Source organism: Pelophylax lessonae, assembly GCF_965119305.1.
Source record: "Pelophylax lessonae genome assembly, chromosome: 10".
In the NCBI taxonomy this organism is placed as follows: domain Eukaryota; kingdom Metazoa; phylum Chordata; class Amphibia; order Anura; family Ranidae; genus Pelophylax; species Pelophylax lessonae.
In genome coordinates, this window is record NC_138777.1 from 237598058 (window position 1) to 237613254 (window position 15197).

The 15197-nt window shown below is 47.5% G+C and overlaps 1 protein-coding gene across 1 annotated transcript in view; it reads right to left on the reverse strand.

Annotated features, from left to right (window-relative positions):
- ANKRD11 (ankyrin repeat domain containing 11) overlaps nucleotides 1-15197 on the reverse strand; it is a gene marked incomplete at its 5' end in the record, with an annotated part of 72555 nt that overhangs the window by 33744 nt on the left and 23614 nt on the right. The window contains one exon of the mRNA XM_082271060.1: nucleotides 3902-4072. Within this exon, the coding sequence (XP_082127186.1) occupies nucleotides 3902-4072 (171 nt within the window). The remainder of the gene's footprint in view (nucleotides 1-3901; nucleotides 4073-15197) is intronic.

A 15197-nucleotide genomic window follows, 5' to 3' on the forward strand; every position in this document is an offset into this window, starting at 1 on the left:
CTTTCATCAACGGAAGTTCTATAGGATACTCCACCACTGCTGGGATTTGTGGTTCCTTTCATCTAGGACTCATCACTTCTTTTTTTCACTATAGAGACTTTTTATGCCAATTTTATTGGGGTTTTTTTGCATTGAAGGACTTTCAGTTGCAATCCTATATCACTTTACATATGTTGGACTGTTATCCCCCGACTGGCTTTTTAAATTAGCAGCTGGATCACTTTCAAAAAGAGCGGGGAGGGGTTGCCCTGTGCCCTGGTTGCCCCCCCCCCCTCCCTTTCCGTTGCTTGCTGGTGTTTCTTGGGCTTATCGCCGAGCACGGGAAATTGACGGTTCGCACAGCTGGTAACGGAGACCAGGATTGTCTGATTGCCTCTATGATCTAGGAGGACCTGAGCAATTCCATGAAGTCCCTTACGATGTAGGCCAGAAGAAAAGGATTTTTTTTTTTTTTTTTTTTTTAAAAGCAAAAGATCAAAAATGCTTTTTTGATCTTTTGCTTTCAAAAGTAAAAAAGGAGAGCGTTTGGGTCTTATAGAGCAATAAACATGTCCGATATAGAGATAAGTCCGGGAGATGTCAGGCAGCTCCTTGGACTTAGCTCATAGTGAGCCTTTACTTTCTACAAAGTGGCTGAATTCCTGGAATTCAGCTCTAAAGTGATAGTTTTTCTTTTTTTTTTAACAAACCCGTTATACTTTCCCTCCTCTGTTCAGCTGATTTTGCACAGAGCAGCCCGGATCCTCTTCTCAGGTCACTTTTTGCTGCACCTAGCCCCTCCTACAGCAAGCAGTTTGCTAGGGGGGGGCACCCGAGCTGAGTCTCCCAGGGTCTATTCAGACAGAGCTGTGGTTCAGCTGTGCCCCCCGCCTCGCTCTCCCGATTCGCTAACTGAATGATCAACAGCCGCAAGAGCCAATGGCACCGCAGCTGGGTCTCAGCCAATGAGGGAGAGTCCCAGACGGCCGAGGGACTTGTGGCCATCGTTGGACAGAGATGGGGCTCAGGTATTAGTGGGTGCTGGAGAGGAGTAGTACTACGTCGGTAGCCTGTGAGGGTCTAGGGAGCGAGGGCGCGCTCCCGCGCGGTCACGTACCCCCCCCCCCGCGACCGGCGGACCCCCCCCGCGACCGGCAGACCCGTTGTCCGCCGGTCACTCGGCGATCTACGGTGCAGAGGGAGAAAGGCAGGCGGCTGATGTAAACAAGCCGCCTGTCATTCTCCCCTGTGTGGGAATAGTGATCATACGGTTCTACTATGTAGGACCGTTGATCACTGTTCCTACACCTCAAGCCACAGCCAATCACAGTTAGAATCACACCCCTAGGGACACACATAACCCCTCCCTCTCAAAAAAGTTAACCCCTTCACTGCCAGTGTAATTTTACAGTAACAGTGCATATGTATAGCACTGATTGCTGTAGAAATGTCACTGGTAACCCCAAAAGTGTCAAAAATGTCAGTCAAGGGTCCGATCTGTCCGCCGCAATGTCGCAGTACCGCAAAAAAAAAAAAGAAAATCGCAGATCGCCGCCATTACGCGTTAAAAAAAAAGAAAAATGACAAATCTTTCCCTTTGTTAGTAAACACAATAACTTTTGCGCAAACCAATCAAAATACGCTTTTTGCGATTTTTTTTACCAAACATAGGTAGCATAAAACAAATTGGCAGAAAATGTTAAAAAATTTTGATTTTTACTTTTTTTTGGGGAGGAATTTCATAAAAAAATGTGAAAAATAGTTATTTTTTTGCAAAATTGACGCTCTTTTTTTGTTTATAGCACATGATCAAAAAAAAAAAAAAAAAAAAATCGCACAGGTGATCAAATACCACCAAAAGAAAGCTCTGTTTGTGGGGAAAAAAAGTAGTCAAATTCATTCAGGTACAGTGTCGCACGACCGCACAATTGTCCGTTAAAGTCACGCAGTGCCGAATCGCAAAATTGGCCCTGGTCAGGAAGGGGGTAAAATCTTCCGGGGCTTAAGTGGTTAAGACACAGACCACAGTGTATTCCATGAACACACACGCCATGGCTTCTTGCCTCAAACATGAGAATGTAATGGAGGATTCAGCAACCACTCCTCAGCCACCAGCAGCTACTTTGGAGACAATACAGAACACGTTCTTCCTTTGAAGTCAACAGAGCTATAATAATATTAGACAATGGACTTTTTTTTTCTAAGGAAATGCCAGCTGCTGGAATGTGCTGGGCTGAGAACTCCGAATGTCTTCTAATAATAAAGAACTTGCACTGAGTAGATAACATGATTAATGCTAACCTAGTAGTCTGGTTTCAATATTTTCCTCACTGACCAGCAACAAGCATGCAGGTGAAGTCACAGCACCCGATGTGCGTTCTACAGGTGCCAGGCCAGTGACTGAATGTATTGAAGCAATTAAAGTGCCCATACACAGACCTGTGATCGTTCCACGTCTGAGCAATCGCATGATTTATCATCTACTAAAATATCGATTAAGTGATTTATCATTGAAAATGAGACCGCAGGCAAGTAGAACGGGTTTGTTATTTTTTTAACCACTTCAATACTGGGCACTTTCACAACCTTCCTGCCCAGGCCAATTTTCAACTTTTAGCACTGTTGCATTTTGAATGACAATTGCGCGGTCGTGCAACACTGTACCTAAACCAAATTTATGTCATTTTTTCCCCCACAAATAGAGCTTTCTTTTGGTGGTATTTGATCACTGGCGAGCTCCCTGAGCACGGCTGGGCATCCCTTGTGGCCATGGCTGGGCATCCCTTGTGGCCATGGCTGGGCATCCCTTGTGGCCATGGCTGGGCATCCCTTGTGGCCATGGCTGGGCATCCCTTGTGGCCATGGCTGGGCATCCCTTGTGGCCATGGGTGGGCATCCCTGGTGGTTCTAGTGGCACCCCCCCTAAGGGTCTGCACTGGTAATCAATGATCTGATTACCAGTGCAGACACAGCTGGTCACATGGTAAAGAGCCTACGACAGAGTGACACGCCACAACACCAATCGCCGCTCTGCGGGCCCCCCATTATCCTGCTGCCGTCATATGACGTCCGGTCAGGATAATGCAACCACCTTCCCGCCATCAATCGCCTATAGGGCGGGAAGTGGTTAAAGACATAACTTGCCTTGAATATCACTTTAACATGGATTCCAATGGTCCTAGTTCTCACCAGTTCCGTGTGTTCCTGCAATAGGATGTATTTTTTCAGATTGGAATGTGGCAAAATGCATCCAAATGCACATATCCCAAAATTGTGATGACAAAAAATGGAATGCATGAAAAACGCATCAAGAAAGCATTAAATTGTGGCGGGAACCAACCCCAAGTGCCCCTTCACAACAAAAAAGCATCCTCCAGACGAGTTTTTGTTGCGTTTCAGATGCTTTCTTTCCCTGTACTGAGGTCCAGTGCATTTTTGATGCTTTTTACCATGTCCCAGTACAGTTCTGTACAGGAAGAAAACAGCATGTTGTACTTTTTTTTCTGGAAATGCACAGGAAAGCACTGCACTGTTGTGAACTATGCCACTGGAACCCATAGAACTTACTTTCCATGCATTTTTGATGCATGTGGTGTGAACAGCTGTTTAGGGAATTCACAGGAAAAAAGCCATAAAGCAGTTTGTCCGTACAGCCAAGAGATGTCATCCTAAAGCCTCACCTCCTCTTCATGTGCCAATCACAGGCGTGTGAAAGGTTTCTATGAATGGAGGAGGAAAAGTCGCCAATCACACTGGAAATGTTGCTGTAACAGAATATGGAGAAACTCCAACCCCAGCTGCAGGATATGTGACAAACCCACCAAGTCTCTAAGCTCTACCAAATGTGTTGTGTTATACGGCATTGACCAGCTTTCTTTGAAAGAGTCGGCATTCACACAGACTGCCCCCCGATGTGGGTTACCTGGGCTGTTTGCAGATTCTTCTGCTGTCATCTGCATAAGTAAGGCGACCTGCTGCCTCTCTGATAAAGGGTACCCGGCCCGGATTCCCGTAAGTCCAATGCCAAAAGGTAATCCAGACTTCCGGTTGGCAGGCTCTTTCTTGATTCGTTTCCTTTCAGGACCCTGCTTTTCTGCAAAGAGACAAATGATTGGTTAACATAGAAATTCAGATCAGCACAGCGTCCGTGTCAGGTAACAGATTTCATCGTCTCTCTTCAGTAATTCAACAAAAAAAAAAAGAAACACAATGTAGATTTCTGCTTTTAGAATCCCTTATTAGGGCTCATTACACACAGCCGCTTATAGAGGCATTCAGCATTTCACACCTGTAAACGCACCTCTATGGTGGCCTAAGTGACCACAATGCACACCGGCATTTACAGGAAGAAAAAAAACGAAATAAAAACAAACCAGAGGTGCGATCTGAGGGGAGTTTATGAGCACAATTCACATTCATAAACACGCATGTGCATAAATGTATTCCAATGGGCAGATTAATATTTTGGCCAGCAGAATACTTTTACACAACACAATACGGGCATCAACATGCGTACTTCGAGGAAGAAGTTCTGGCATATGTGGAGCATAAATTCATTGACTCGCGTGCATGAGGCCTTAAAGTGGTTCTAAAGCAGAAACATTTCTTACCTCAATACATTCCTTGCATTAAGGTAAAAAAAAAAAAAATGTAACCTCCTAAACTTAGCTGAGCCCTCATTGGATCCAGCGTTGTGGCCGTCTACAGCTTCCCTCTCCTTTCTCTTCTGGTTCTCAAATGCTGGCCTGGGACACTGGGAGCCATTGGTTCCCGCTGCTGTCAATCAAAGAAGGGGGGGGGGGTGGGGGGGATGCAGGTTCAGGTCCTGCCATCAATGGGATGCAGCAACGGGGCTCGGGAGAGAGCACACGAGCACCCCCATGGAAAGCACCTCAGCGGTCAGATGAGAGCCTGAGCCATCCCCTCCCTCCCCCTCCACAGCCAAGCAATCCAATCAGCACTGGAGGAGCAGGGCAGAGGGCCACTGACCGTCCCCAGCTCTGTGCTCAGGCTGCTGAGAACTGAGCGATCAGCAACATTTGATCGCTCAGTTCTCAGTGCAGAGCTGGCAGGGGACAGATGCAGAATCTCAGTGCAGAGCTGGTGGGGGACAGATGCAGAATCGGATTGATGATGCATCCACCTAGGTGGGTATGTTTTTTTTCCTAAATCCCAAACTTCTCTTTTAAAGGTCATCAATATGAACACCAACAAGAAAGATCGTACTTACAAACCCTCTTCCAATCGTATGGATTCAAACTCAACTGACAGCTCTGCAGAGGATGCAAATCATCACTGCTCAACCAATATTACTCTATAAGACAATTCACCAATTGTGCTGGACAAATATATATATATATATATATATATATATATATATATATATATATATATATATATATATATATATATATATATATATATATATATATATATCTCCATCTCTCTCTATATCTATACATACATATTTTTTCCACTTTGTTTTAGGCTTTAATGTACAACTCAAGTAAAATAGTGCAGAGAACTGCAAAACCAAACAAAACACAGAACATTTAAAGTGGTAGTGAATGAGAAAAAAAAAAAAAAAAGTCCCTTCGGCGTTGGAGGCTTTAATCTTCACCCGGTCTTCCTTCCTGGTTCGTGGGTTGTGGCTGCGTGAATGGCCGAGCCAGCAGCCCCCCCCGGTATGTGCATGGAGTCATTGCTACTGCAGAGCTCTGAACGGCATGGGGTTGCTGTTCTTTCAGGACGCGTGTTCCGGTGACGTCACCGGCTGCCAATCAGGTGAATATCTCCTAAATCGGTGCATGTTTAGGAGATTTTTTATTCAATCTACATGTAATCTTTATTGTTAGCATACCGGTAGGTAAAATTATAAACTCTTTTGTAGTGCCTTATGCCCAGTACACACGATCCGAAAATGGGACGACGCTCCGTCCGTTTTTGTTTGGTTGCTAGGAACTCAATTATATTCGCAAATGGGAGAGGTTACTTAAGATACTAATTTTCTCGGACGATGATTCAAAAGCTTCCGGTATGCGTAACCACGCCGTAGCGTGTGAGGGGAAATGATGTCTACTGCTCAACATTTTTTTTCGGACGAACAACATACTGATAATACGATTATCGTACGATGTGCTATATACGATCAAAATTTTTATGCTTGCACGACCGGATAATATCGGGCGAACTGTCGTGATCGCCTCTCGTAAGCTGTGTACTAACGATCCGATTATCGTCCGATCTTTTCACAAACATTTTTCGTCCGATTTTCGGATCGTGTGTACGGGCCTTTAGACCGGCCAGTTCAGCAGAAACTATCCGAGATTTGAACCGTGAATGGGCAGGCTAAATGTACTACTTTGATCGATCAATTGGGTAAAACAAGGAGCGGCTAGCAATAATCTCCTCCATTGTGAGTAAAGAATACAATGGCTCGGCAGGAGGGATTCCTGTCAGCACTGTGTGTTGATTGAGGAATCATGCAAATTTCTTTCCCGCAACCCGTGGTGTGAAGAAATTTGCTCTGTCTATGGCCGGCTTTACTTTCATTTGAGTTGCCTTAGCGATCTGAGCGGAAGCGGGTATCTGTCAGACTAGGTACCCAATGGACTCGTTTATCTTTCTGGATACTAAATGCGTTTTTAACTTTTGTACTGGAGAAAAATGTAAAAAAAAAATGTAAACACAAAACGAAGCCATTGGTTCCTGCTGCTGTCAATCACAGCCAGAGAGGTGGGAGCAGGAGGCGTGTGCTCAGTCTTATGGATGCAGAGAGCCAGCTGGGGGGTGAGCATGCACAAGTTCCCCACAGCAAGCGGATTGCTATGGGGCACTCGGCAAAGAGGGGGGACCAGAGTGCAGGTGGCGGACCTGAGAAAAGGCAGATAAGGGCTGGTCTATGCAAAACCATTACAGAGCAGGTGAGTATGGCAGGTTTATTAATTAAAAATTATTCCTTAAAAGCAAAGTTCCACCGATTTTTAAAAGTTGCTTTCAGTCCACATGCCCTCCCGCAGTGCATTCATAAATAGATCATTTTTTTTTTTTTTTTTATGTCTGAATACCTTATTTTTATCTGTGCATGCAGCACTTCCGCTCTGGCTGCCTAGGCAAATCCCTTAGGCTCCTGGGAAAACCGGCGTCTCATGTAATTTCCCCAACAGTAGCTGACTCTCAGGCGCCTCGCAGTGTCACTGCGCCTGCGTACTAACAGTGCGCCTGCACACTGACACTGCGCAGGCGCAAAATTGGGAGATGCATGCTGGGCAGACAACTGCACTGATTCCCGGAAGTAAACATAAGCGGACTTCAAATGCCCACATCCACCATGGCCCCTGCCTACTGACGAGATCATGTGATAGATTGCAGATTAACCTCTGTATTCATACAGGTATGAGTACAGTTACAATATCCAATTATTGTCGTACAAGTAACAATCATGGTGGTGCTTTTATAACAAAAAAAAGAAAAGAAAAAAAAAAAAAAGTTGTGGAGACTGGACAATCACTAAGCATGAGCTCCGGTGCTGGAATTATTGCTCTCACTCTAATGGATGCGGCGATACGTCACGTGTGGTGGGATCCCCACTCCTATGTGTGCAGGCCCTACGTGTACAGGGTGCTGAAACACCAATGCAAACCCCACACGTAGGGCCTGCACACATAGGAGTGGGGATCCCACCACACGTGACGTATCGCCGCATCCATTAGAGTGAGAGCAATAATTCCAGCACCGGAGCTCATGCTTAGTGATTGTCCAGTCTCCACAACCTTTCTTTTTTTATTTTTTTGTTATAAAAGCACCACCATGATTGTTACTTGTACGACTTGGGCAGTGTACCCAGTCCTGTGCATGGGGTCTGGGCCCGGAAAGTAACAGAACGCACAGTCAAGTATCGCACATCTCTCCATGAGAACGCACACAGACATGAAACACTCGTGTGAACATAAAGTGGGCAATGTGAACTTGATGTGACCTTGTTACCAGCCAATCCATGCTCACAGCAGACAATGACTTCCAGCGATCTGATAGAAATCACATAAAGCAATATTACTAGGGATGCACCGAAATGAAATTCTTGGCCGAAGCCGAATAATAATGAAATGCTTGGCCAAAGGCCGAATACCGAACGCGGTGTTTCGCATTTTTTCCATTTATTTTTCCAATTTTTAGGGGGCACGCTGATGGGCACATTTTATGTTAGGGGCCACGCTGATGGGCACATTTTATGTTAGGGGGCACTCTGATGGGCAAAACAAAACATTTAAATCAGCGTTGCTCTTAACATAAAATATGCCCATTAGCGTGCCCCTTAAAATAAAATATGCCCATCAGAGTGCCCCTTAACATAAAATATGCTCATCAGAGTGCCCCTTAACATAAAATATGCTCATCAGCATGTCCCTTAGCATAAAATAAGGGGCACGCTGATGGCCACATTTTATGTCAAGGGAGCACTCTGTTGGGCACATTTTTTTTCTTAAGGGGCACTTTATAGGGCACTCTAATGTAATGAGCATGGCAAGTGGCAACAACATATGGCAGTCTGCACACTGCTTGTGCAGCTGCCAGCTACCGTATTCTCCCCCAAATGTGCTCAGCTCCACATCACATACCTGAACTGCAGCCAGAGCCAAAAGCCGCGAACAGGGGGGCGGGGCGTGGACCTAGTGTGAAGGAGCCGCAATCAGGAGCAGGGGGCGGGACGCGCGCGTGACGTCACACCCCCTACTCGCGGCCGGACAGGACATCGGCGGCGTGGGAGAAGGGAGCCGCAAGCCGCAATGAGGAAGGTGAGCGGTCAGGGCGGAAGCTGACATTGTTTGGTTCAAAATTATTCGGCCTTTTGACTTATTCGGCCGAACGCCGAAAGTGCTATTTTCTCTATTTTCGGCCGAATAATGTTCGGCCGCCGAATATTCGGTGCATCCCTAAATATTACAGAACATTTGTCCGATTCTTCCTGCCCCTTACTATGGAAGAACAGAACCGTCAGGACTGTTACACCAAGCAAACAATGATCATCCGAACAAAAAAAAAAAAAAAATTCTATAATAGCCAGCATTGCTCCAGTCATCGCAGTCACAGAGGGGAACGTAACCAGCCAGGGGGGTAAAGGGCATCCAACGCTTCAAAGGTCCTCACAATACAATGTTCTTTCACAAGTATTCAAACCGCCTTTTACAGATATTTTAGCTTAAAGTGTTTGTAAACCTCAGACATGAAATCTGAACAAAGCCTATCCCTCTATAGTGTGTACTTGTCTCAGTCCAGAGCACTGAGTGCTATTTCTGTCTGCTGCCTCTTTCCTCTGCTATCTGCATATCTGACATCGTGAGAGGGAGCTCCGGTCCATAGCCTGTGATTGACAGCCTTAGCTCTGTTCCTGTGTACTGGGGGTGTGTCCTATCCCTCCCACCAGCTCTGAGCTCTGCAGAGTAACTTCAGCTCCCCAACACATTTTTTAACAAGCATTAAAAACATGCACATTAAATGTAGGGGCAAAGATGGGTACAACTTCTAGGAGGATTTGTCATTTGTGTATCAACTAAGGAGTGACTTCACTGAGTATATGGAGGGTTTAAAACCACTTTAAGACATACCAAATCAGGTATATTGGGTATAGAATTTATTCTGTGTCCCTTCCCTCCAATCAGCTCTCACTGAGCACAAATTCAGTTCTTCTCCGCCACCCCTCCGCTTTCTAAAAGCTCAGACAAGCCGTATGAATTCTGCACTTAGAGAGGTGGCAGATAAACAGGTACAACTTATGTAGGAGGATTTGTTTTATCTCTGTGTATCACCTGAGGCCACATATATGGAGGGTTTACAACCACTAACATTCTGCAGCTTTACAGGTTTTCCCTCCATGTGTTACACAGAGATAAACATTTCTGGTGACCAGATTTGATCAGTGATGTAACACGGAACATTTAGATACATTTATTTTAGTGAACATTGAAATGGATCCAAATCAATCAAACATGCTGCTGACAACCCCTCCCCCTCATCCTGAGGTGTAACCCTTCCTGCCAAACCGTTCTAAGCACCTAGACATCTGGACGGCCACACAGGCCGCTGTTTGTATCAGGGAATGACGGATAGCGTTTATTTTTCAAGGCCGATTTTCCAGCCACCCTTCAGGCCGATATTCTGCACATTTCAATTTTTATGCGATCTTTAAAAAAAAAAAAAAAAAAATGTGATCCCTTTTATTTCTGTCACAAGGAATGTAATCATCCCTTTGTGACAGTAATAGGCAGTGACAGGTACTCTTTATGGAGGGATCGGGGGGAATGTGACAGTAATAGGCAGTGACAGGTACTCTTTATGGAGGGATCGGGGGGAATGTGACAGTAATAGCAGTGACAGGTACTCTTTATGGAGGGATCGGGGGGAATGTGACAGTAATATACAGTGACAGGTACTCTTTATGGAGGGATCGGGGGGAATGTGACAGTAATAGGAGTGACAGGTACTCTTTATGGAGGGATCGGGGGAATGTGACAGTAATAGGCAGTGACAGGTACTCTTTATGGAGGGATCGGGGGGAATGTGACAGTAATAGCAGTGACAGGTACTCTTTATGGAGGGATCGGGAGGAATGTGACAGTAATAGACAGTGACAGGTACTCTTTATGGAGGTATCAGGGAGTAATGTGACAGTAATAGCAGTGACAGGTACTCTTTATGGAGGGATCGGGGGGAATGTGACAGTAATAGCAGTGACAGGTACTCTTTATGGAGGGATCGGGGGGGGGGGGGGAATGTGACAGTAATAGCAGTGACAGGTACTCTTTATGGATGTGCCCCCCCCCCCCCGCTTTTTTTAATGACAATCTCTTCTCAGCCGCATTTGTTGTCATTACAAGACAGCAGACCGTCTGCTCTAAACGGTATCAGGGTGACTCCTCTAGCTGCAGGCATCACCCCGGTACAACCCTCTGAAGCAATATCCGTCATATTGGCAAATTTGTGGCCAATACTTCAAAAAAGTGAATATCTGCCTCCGATTATCGGTCGATCCCTAGTTAGTTTGGTAGAGCGGTGCAGGTCTGGGCGCTCTGTATACTCTTGGGTCTAGCCTCATGCCTCAAACACGCAATGAGAATATCAGACAAATTATCGTTTTTGATGCATGCTAGTCTCATATGGAAACCAAAAGGTTACTAAAGTTAGGAAAATTCTGCTAAGACTGAATACAATGTAACGTATTCCTTCATTTACGAGCATGCACAGTCTTAGTCGCATGATTTTTTTCTCCTTACAAATACTAAGGGGAGGGTAAAAGGAAGGAAGGGGGGGCGCAGAGGGGTAAAAGGAAGGAAGGAAGGAAGGGGGGCGCGCAGAGGGGTAAAAGGAAGGAAGGGGGGCGCAGAGGGGTAAAAGGAAGGAAGGGGGGCGCAGAGGGGTAAAAGGAAGGAAGGGGGGGCGCAGAGGGGTAGGAAGGGGGGCGCAGAGGGGTAAAAAGGGGGGGCGCGCAGAGGGGTAAAAAGGGGGGCGCGCAGAGGGGTAAAAAGGGGGGCGCGCAGAGGGGTAAAAAGGGGGGCGCGCAGAGGGGTAAAAAGGGGGGCGCGCAGAGGGGTAAAAAGGGGGGCGCGCAGAGGGGTAAAAGGAAGGGGGGCGCGCGCAGAGGGATAAAAGGAAGGGGGGGCGCGCAGAGGGATAAAAGGAAGGGGGGGCGCGCAGAGGGATAAAAGGAAGGGGGGGCGCGCAGAGGGATAAAAGGAAGGGGGGGCGCGCAGAGGGATAAAAGGAAGGGGGGGCGCGCAGAGGGGTAAAAGGAAGGGGGGGGCGCGCAGAGGGGTAAAAGGAAGGGGGGGGCGCGCAGAGGGGTAAAAGGAAGGGGGGGCGCGCAGAGGGGTAAAAGGAAGGGGGGGCGCGCAGAGGGGTAAAAGGAAGGGGGGGCGCGCAGAGGGGTAAAAGGAAGGGGGGCGCACAGAGGGGTAAAAGGAAGGGGGGCGCACAGAGGGGTAAAAGGAAGGGGGGCGCACAGAGGGGTAAAAGGAAGGGGGGCGCACAGAGGGGTAAAAGGAAGGGGGGGCACGCAGAGGGGTAAAAAGGGGGGGCGCGCAGAGGGGTAAAAAGGGGGGGGGCAGAGGGGTAAAAAAAGGGGGGCAGAGGGGTAAAAAAGGGGGGCAGAGGGGTAAAAAAGGGGGGCAGAGGGGTAAAAAAGGGGGGCAGAGGGGTAAAAAAGGGGGGCAGAGGGGTAAAAAAGGGGGGCAGAGGGGTAAAAAAGGGGGGGGGCAGAGGGGTAAAAAAGGGGGGGGCAGAGGGGTAAAAAAGGGGGGGGGCAGAGGAACATCAAACTTGCCTGGGAGGAAGGGTAAGAAGTGTGTGGGGGGGGGGGGGCTCCCAGCTGACACATAGGCAGTGGGATGTATGGCTCATTATACTGAGAGCAAAGTACAGTCTTAATTCAATCTATCATTGTAGGTTATCTAAAAACCTTCAAAAATTTGATGTGTCCGGTAATATGGAAGGGAGCTTCTCATGAATTCATAGGCTGACAAATACAATAAAAGCTGAATGTAACAAATGCCGATCTTTCACAAGCCAATCACAATTCAAGACTTTACATTTTCTTGCATCTCGTGTCAAAATTCTGATCTTTTTCAGACGGTTCCTCGTCTTTCAGAGTTGAGTAACTATTAACCCTTTCTTCTGGAAAGGACAATGCTTGCAAGCTAGCCATCAGACTACTACTGGAAGCCACTGACCCCAGCCACAATGTAAAGAGCATTAGAGGAGACACAGGGATGCTCTCTGTAGCTCTTCAGAGTCTGCACTGGACAAGCAGTCACAAGACTCTCCCCCATGTGTGGTGCGTCTTGGAAAAGTCTGCAGCTTGTAAGATCAGCACAGGACACGGAAGAGGAGGGAGCAGCCAACTTGATATTGCAACCACATGAATGGTATACGGCTATACACTAAATCCCACATTTCCAACAGCAAATGTGATGATTGGAGGGTAGGCGGGAAGGAAAAACACCACAGAAATGATTATACAGCAAGAAATTGCTCATCGGTTTCAAAGCGCAGCCCTGAGAACATGCATGCAGACAGGCCTGCTATTCAGCTGGAGGGCTGATTTCTCTGTAAAGAACAGAAGCATGCCTGAAATGTGTCCTGATAATCCGGCAACCACATGAACAAGAATTAAACAACCCAATAAAGACAGGAAGGGGGGGAGGGGGGATACAACCTGCTTCCCACATTTCTAATTGCTCACGCAACAGTCTGATCTTGTTTACTAATTACAAAGGCCTCCCGGAGCTGAATCAGATTGCAGGAGATGTGGGAAACCGTCAAGTCTGCAGATGAAATGCACATGACAATCGGATGAGACGCACATCCCGACTACCAAACCCACCTCATTCCTACAGCACATTGGTGAAGGAAACCTCTGCTAAAAGAAATTTGGAGCGGCTATTGGAGTCTTATACAACTGTTTGCTCCCTGGTCAGTATGCTAAGCCACTGACTTCACCAATGTGATGGGAGCTGTCAGGGGACCAGGCGCTGTACAACCCGGGCCTGCCGGATCAGGCGCTGTACAACCCGGGCCTGCCGGATCAGGCGCTGTACAACCCGGGCCTGCCGGATCAGGCGCTGTACAACCCGGGCCTGCCGGATCAGGCGCTGTACAACCCGGGCCTGCAGGATCAGGCGCTGTACAACCCGGGCCTGCAGGATCAGGCGCTGTACAACCCGGGCCTGCAGGATCAGGCGCTGTACAACCCGGGCCTGCAGGATCAGGCGCTGTACAACCCGGGCCTGCAGGATCAGGCGCTGTACAACCCGGGCCTGCAGGATCAGGCGCTGTACAACCCGGGCCTGCAGGATCAGGCGCTGTACAACCCGGGCCTGCAGGATCAGGCGCTGTACAACCCAGGCCTGCTGATCAGGAGCTGTATACTGGGCCTGCTGATCAGGAGCTGTATACTGGGCCTGCTGATCAGGAGCTGTATACTGGCTGGGCCTGCTGATCAGGAGCTGTATACTGGCTGGGCCTGCTGATCAGGAGCTGTATACTGGCTGGGCCTGCTGATCAGGAGCTGTATACTGGCTGGGCCTGCTGATCAGGAGCTGTATACTGGCTGGGCCTGCTGATCAGGAGCTGTATACTGGGGCCTGCTGATCAGGAGCTGTATACTGGGGCCTGCTGATCAGGAGCTGTATACTGGGGCCTGCTGATCAGGAGCTGTATACTGGGGCCTGCTGATCAGGAGCTGTATACTGGGGCCTGCTGATCAGGAGCTGTATACTGGGGCCTGCTGATCAGGAGCTGTATACTGCGGCAGGCTGGCTCGCCTGCACCAACGGCCGTACCTGCATGGTAGTTCGCAGGAGCGCTCCTAGGGGTGAGCACTCGCGCCCCCATTAGCTAACGGTAACATGACTCATGGGGACGGTGGCCACGATCGCTGCCGGGCACCTGCGATCGCTCCCCATGGAGAGAGAACGACGAATGTGAAAAATATTGAATATTGTTTTTTTCAGAATTGTCGATCTTTTTTTGTTTATAGCAAAAAAAAAAAAAAAAAAAAAAAAAAAAAATCACACAGGTGATCAAATGCCAAAAGAAAGCTATTTGTGGGAAAAAAGGACATCAATTGTATTTGGGTAGTGTCGCACGACTGCGCAACTGTCAAACGCAGTGCCGAATCACAAAAAATGGCCTGGTCATTAAGGGGGTAAAACCTTCCGGGGCTGATTAAAGTAGTACATAATGCTGAGACTTTGTAATGCCTTATATTACCTCCAGTCTACCAGCCTCCACCTTCTCTGGGTTCAGACGCTCAGCTTCCCTACACAAACTTTAACCACTTCAATACCAGACATTTTCACCCCCTTGCTGCCCAGGCCAATTTTCAGCTTTCAGCGCTGTTGCACTTTTAATGACAATTGCGCGGTCATGCTACACTGTACCCATATGAAAAGAAAAAAACAATTTTGGAAAAAAAAAAAAAAGTTTCTTATTTTCTGTGAATACATTTTGAAAATAAGTAATTTTTCTCTACTGATGTGTGCTGATGAGACGGCACTGATGAGCAAGTACTAATATCCCGCACTGATGAGGAGGTACTAATATCCCGCACTGATGAGGAGGTACTAATATCCCGCACTGATGGGCACTGACTGTGGGCACTGTTTTTTTACTTTACAGTAATCAGTGCCCTGATTACCTGTCCCTAGGCTCCCCTTTGAGAAGGA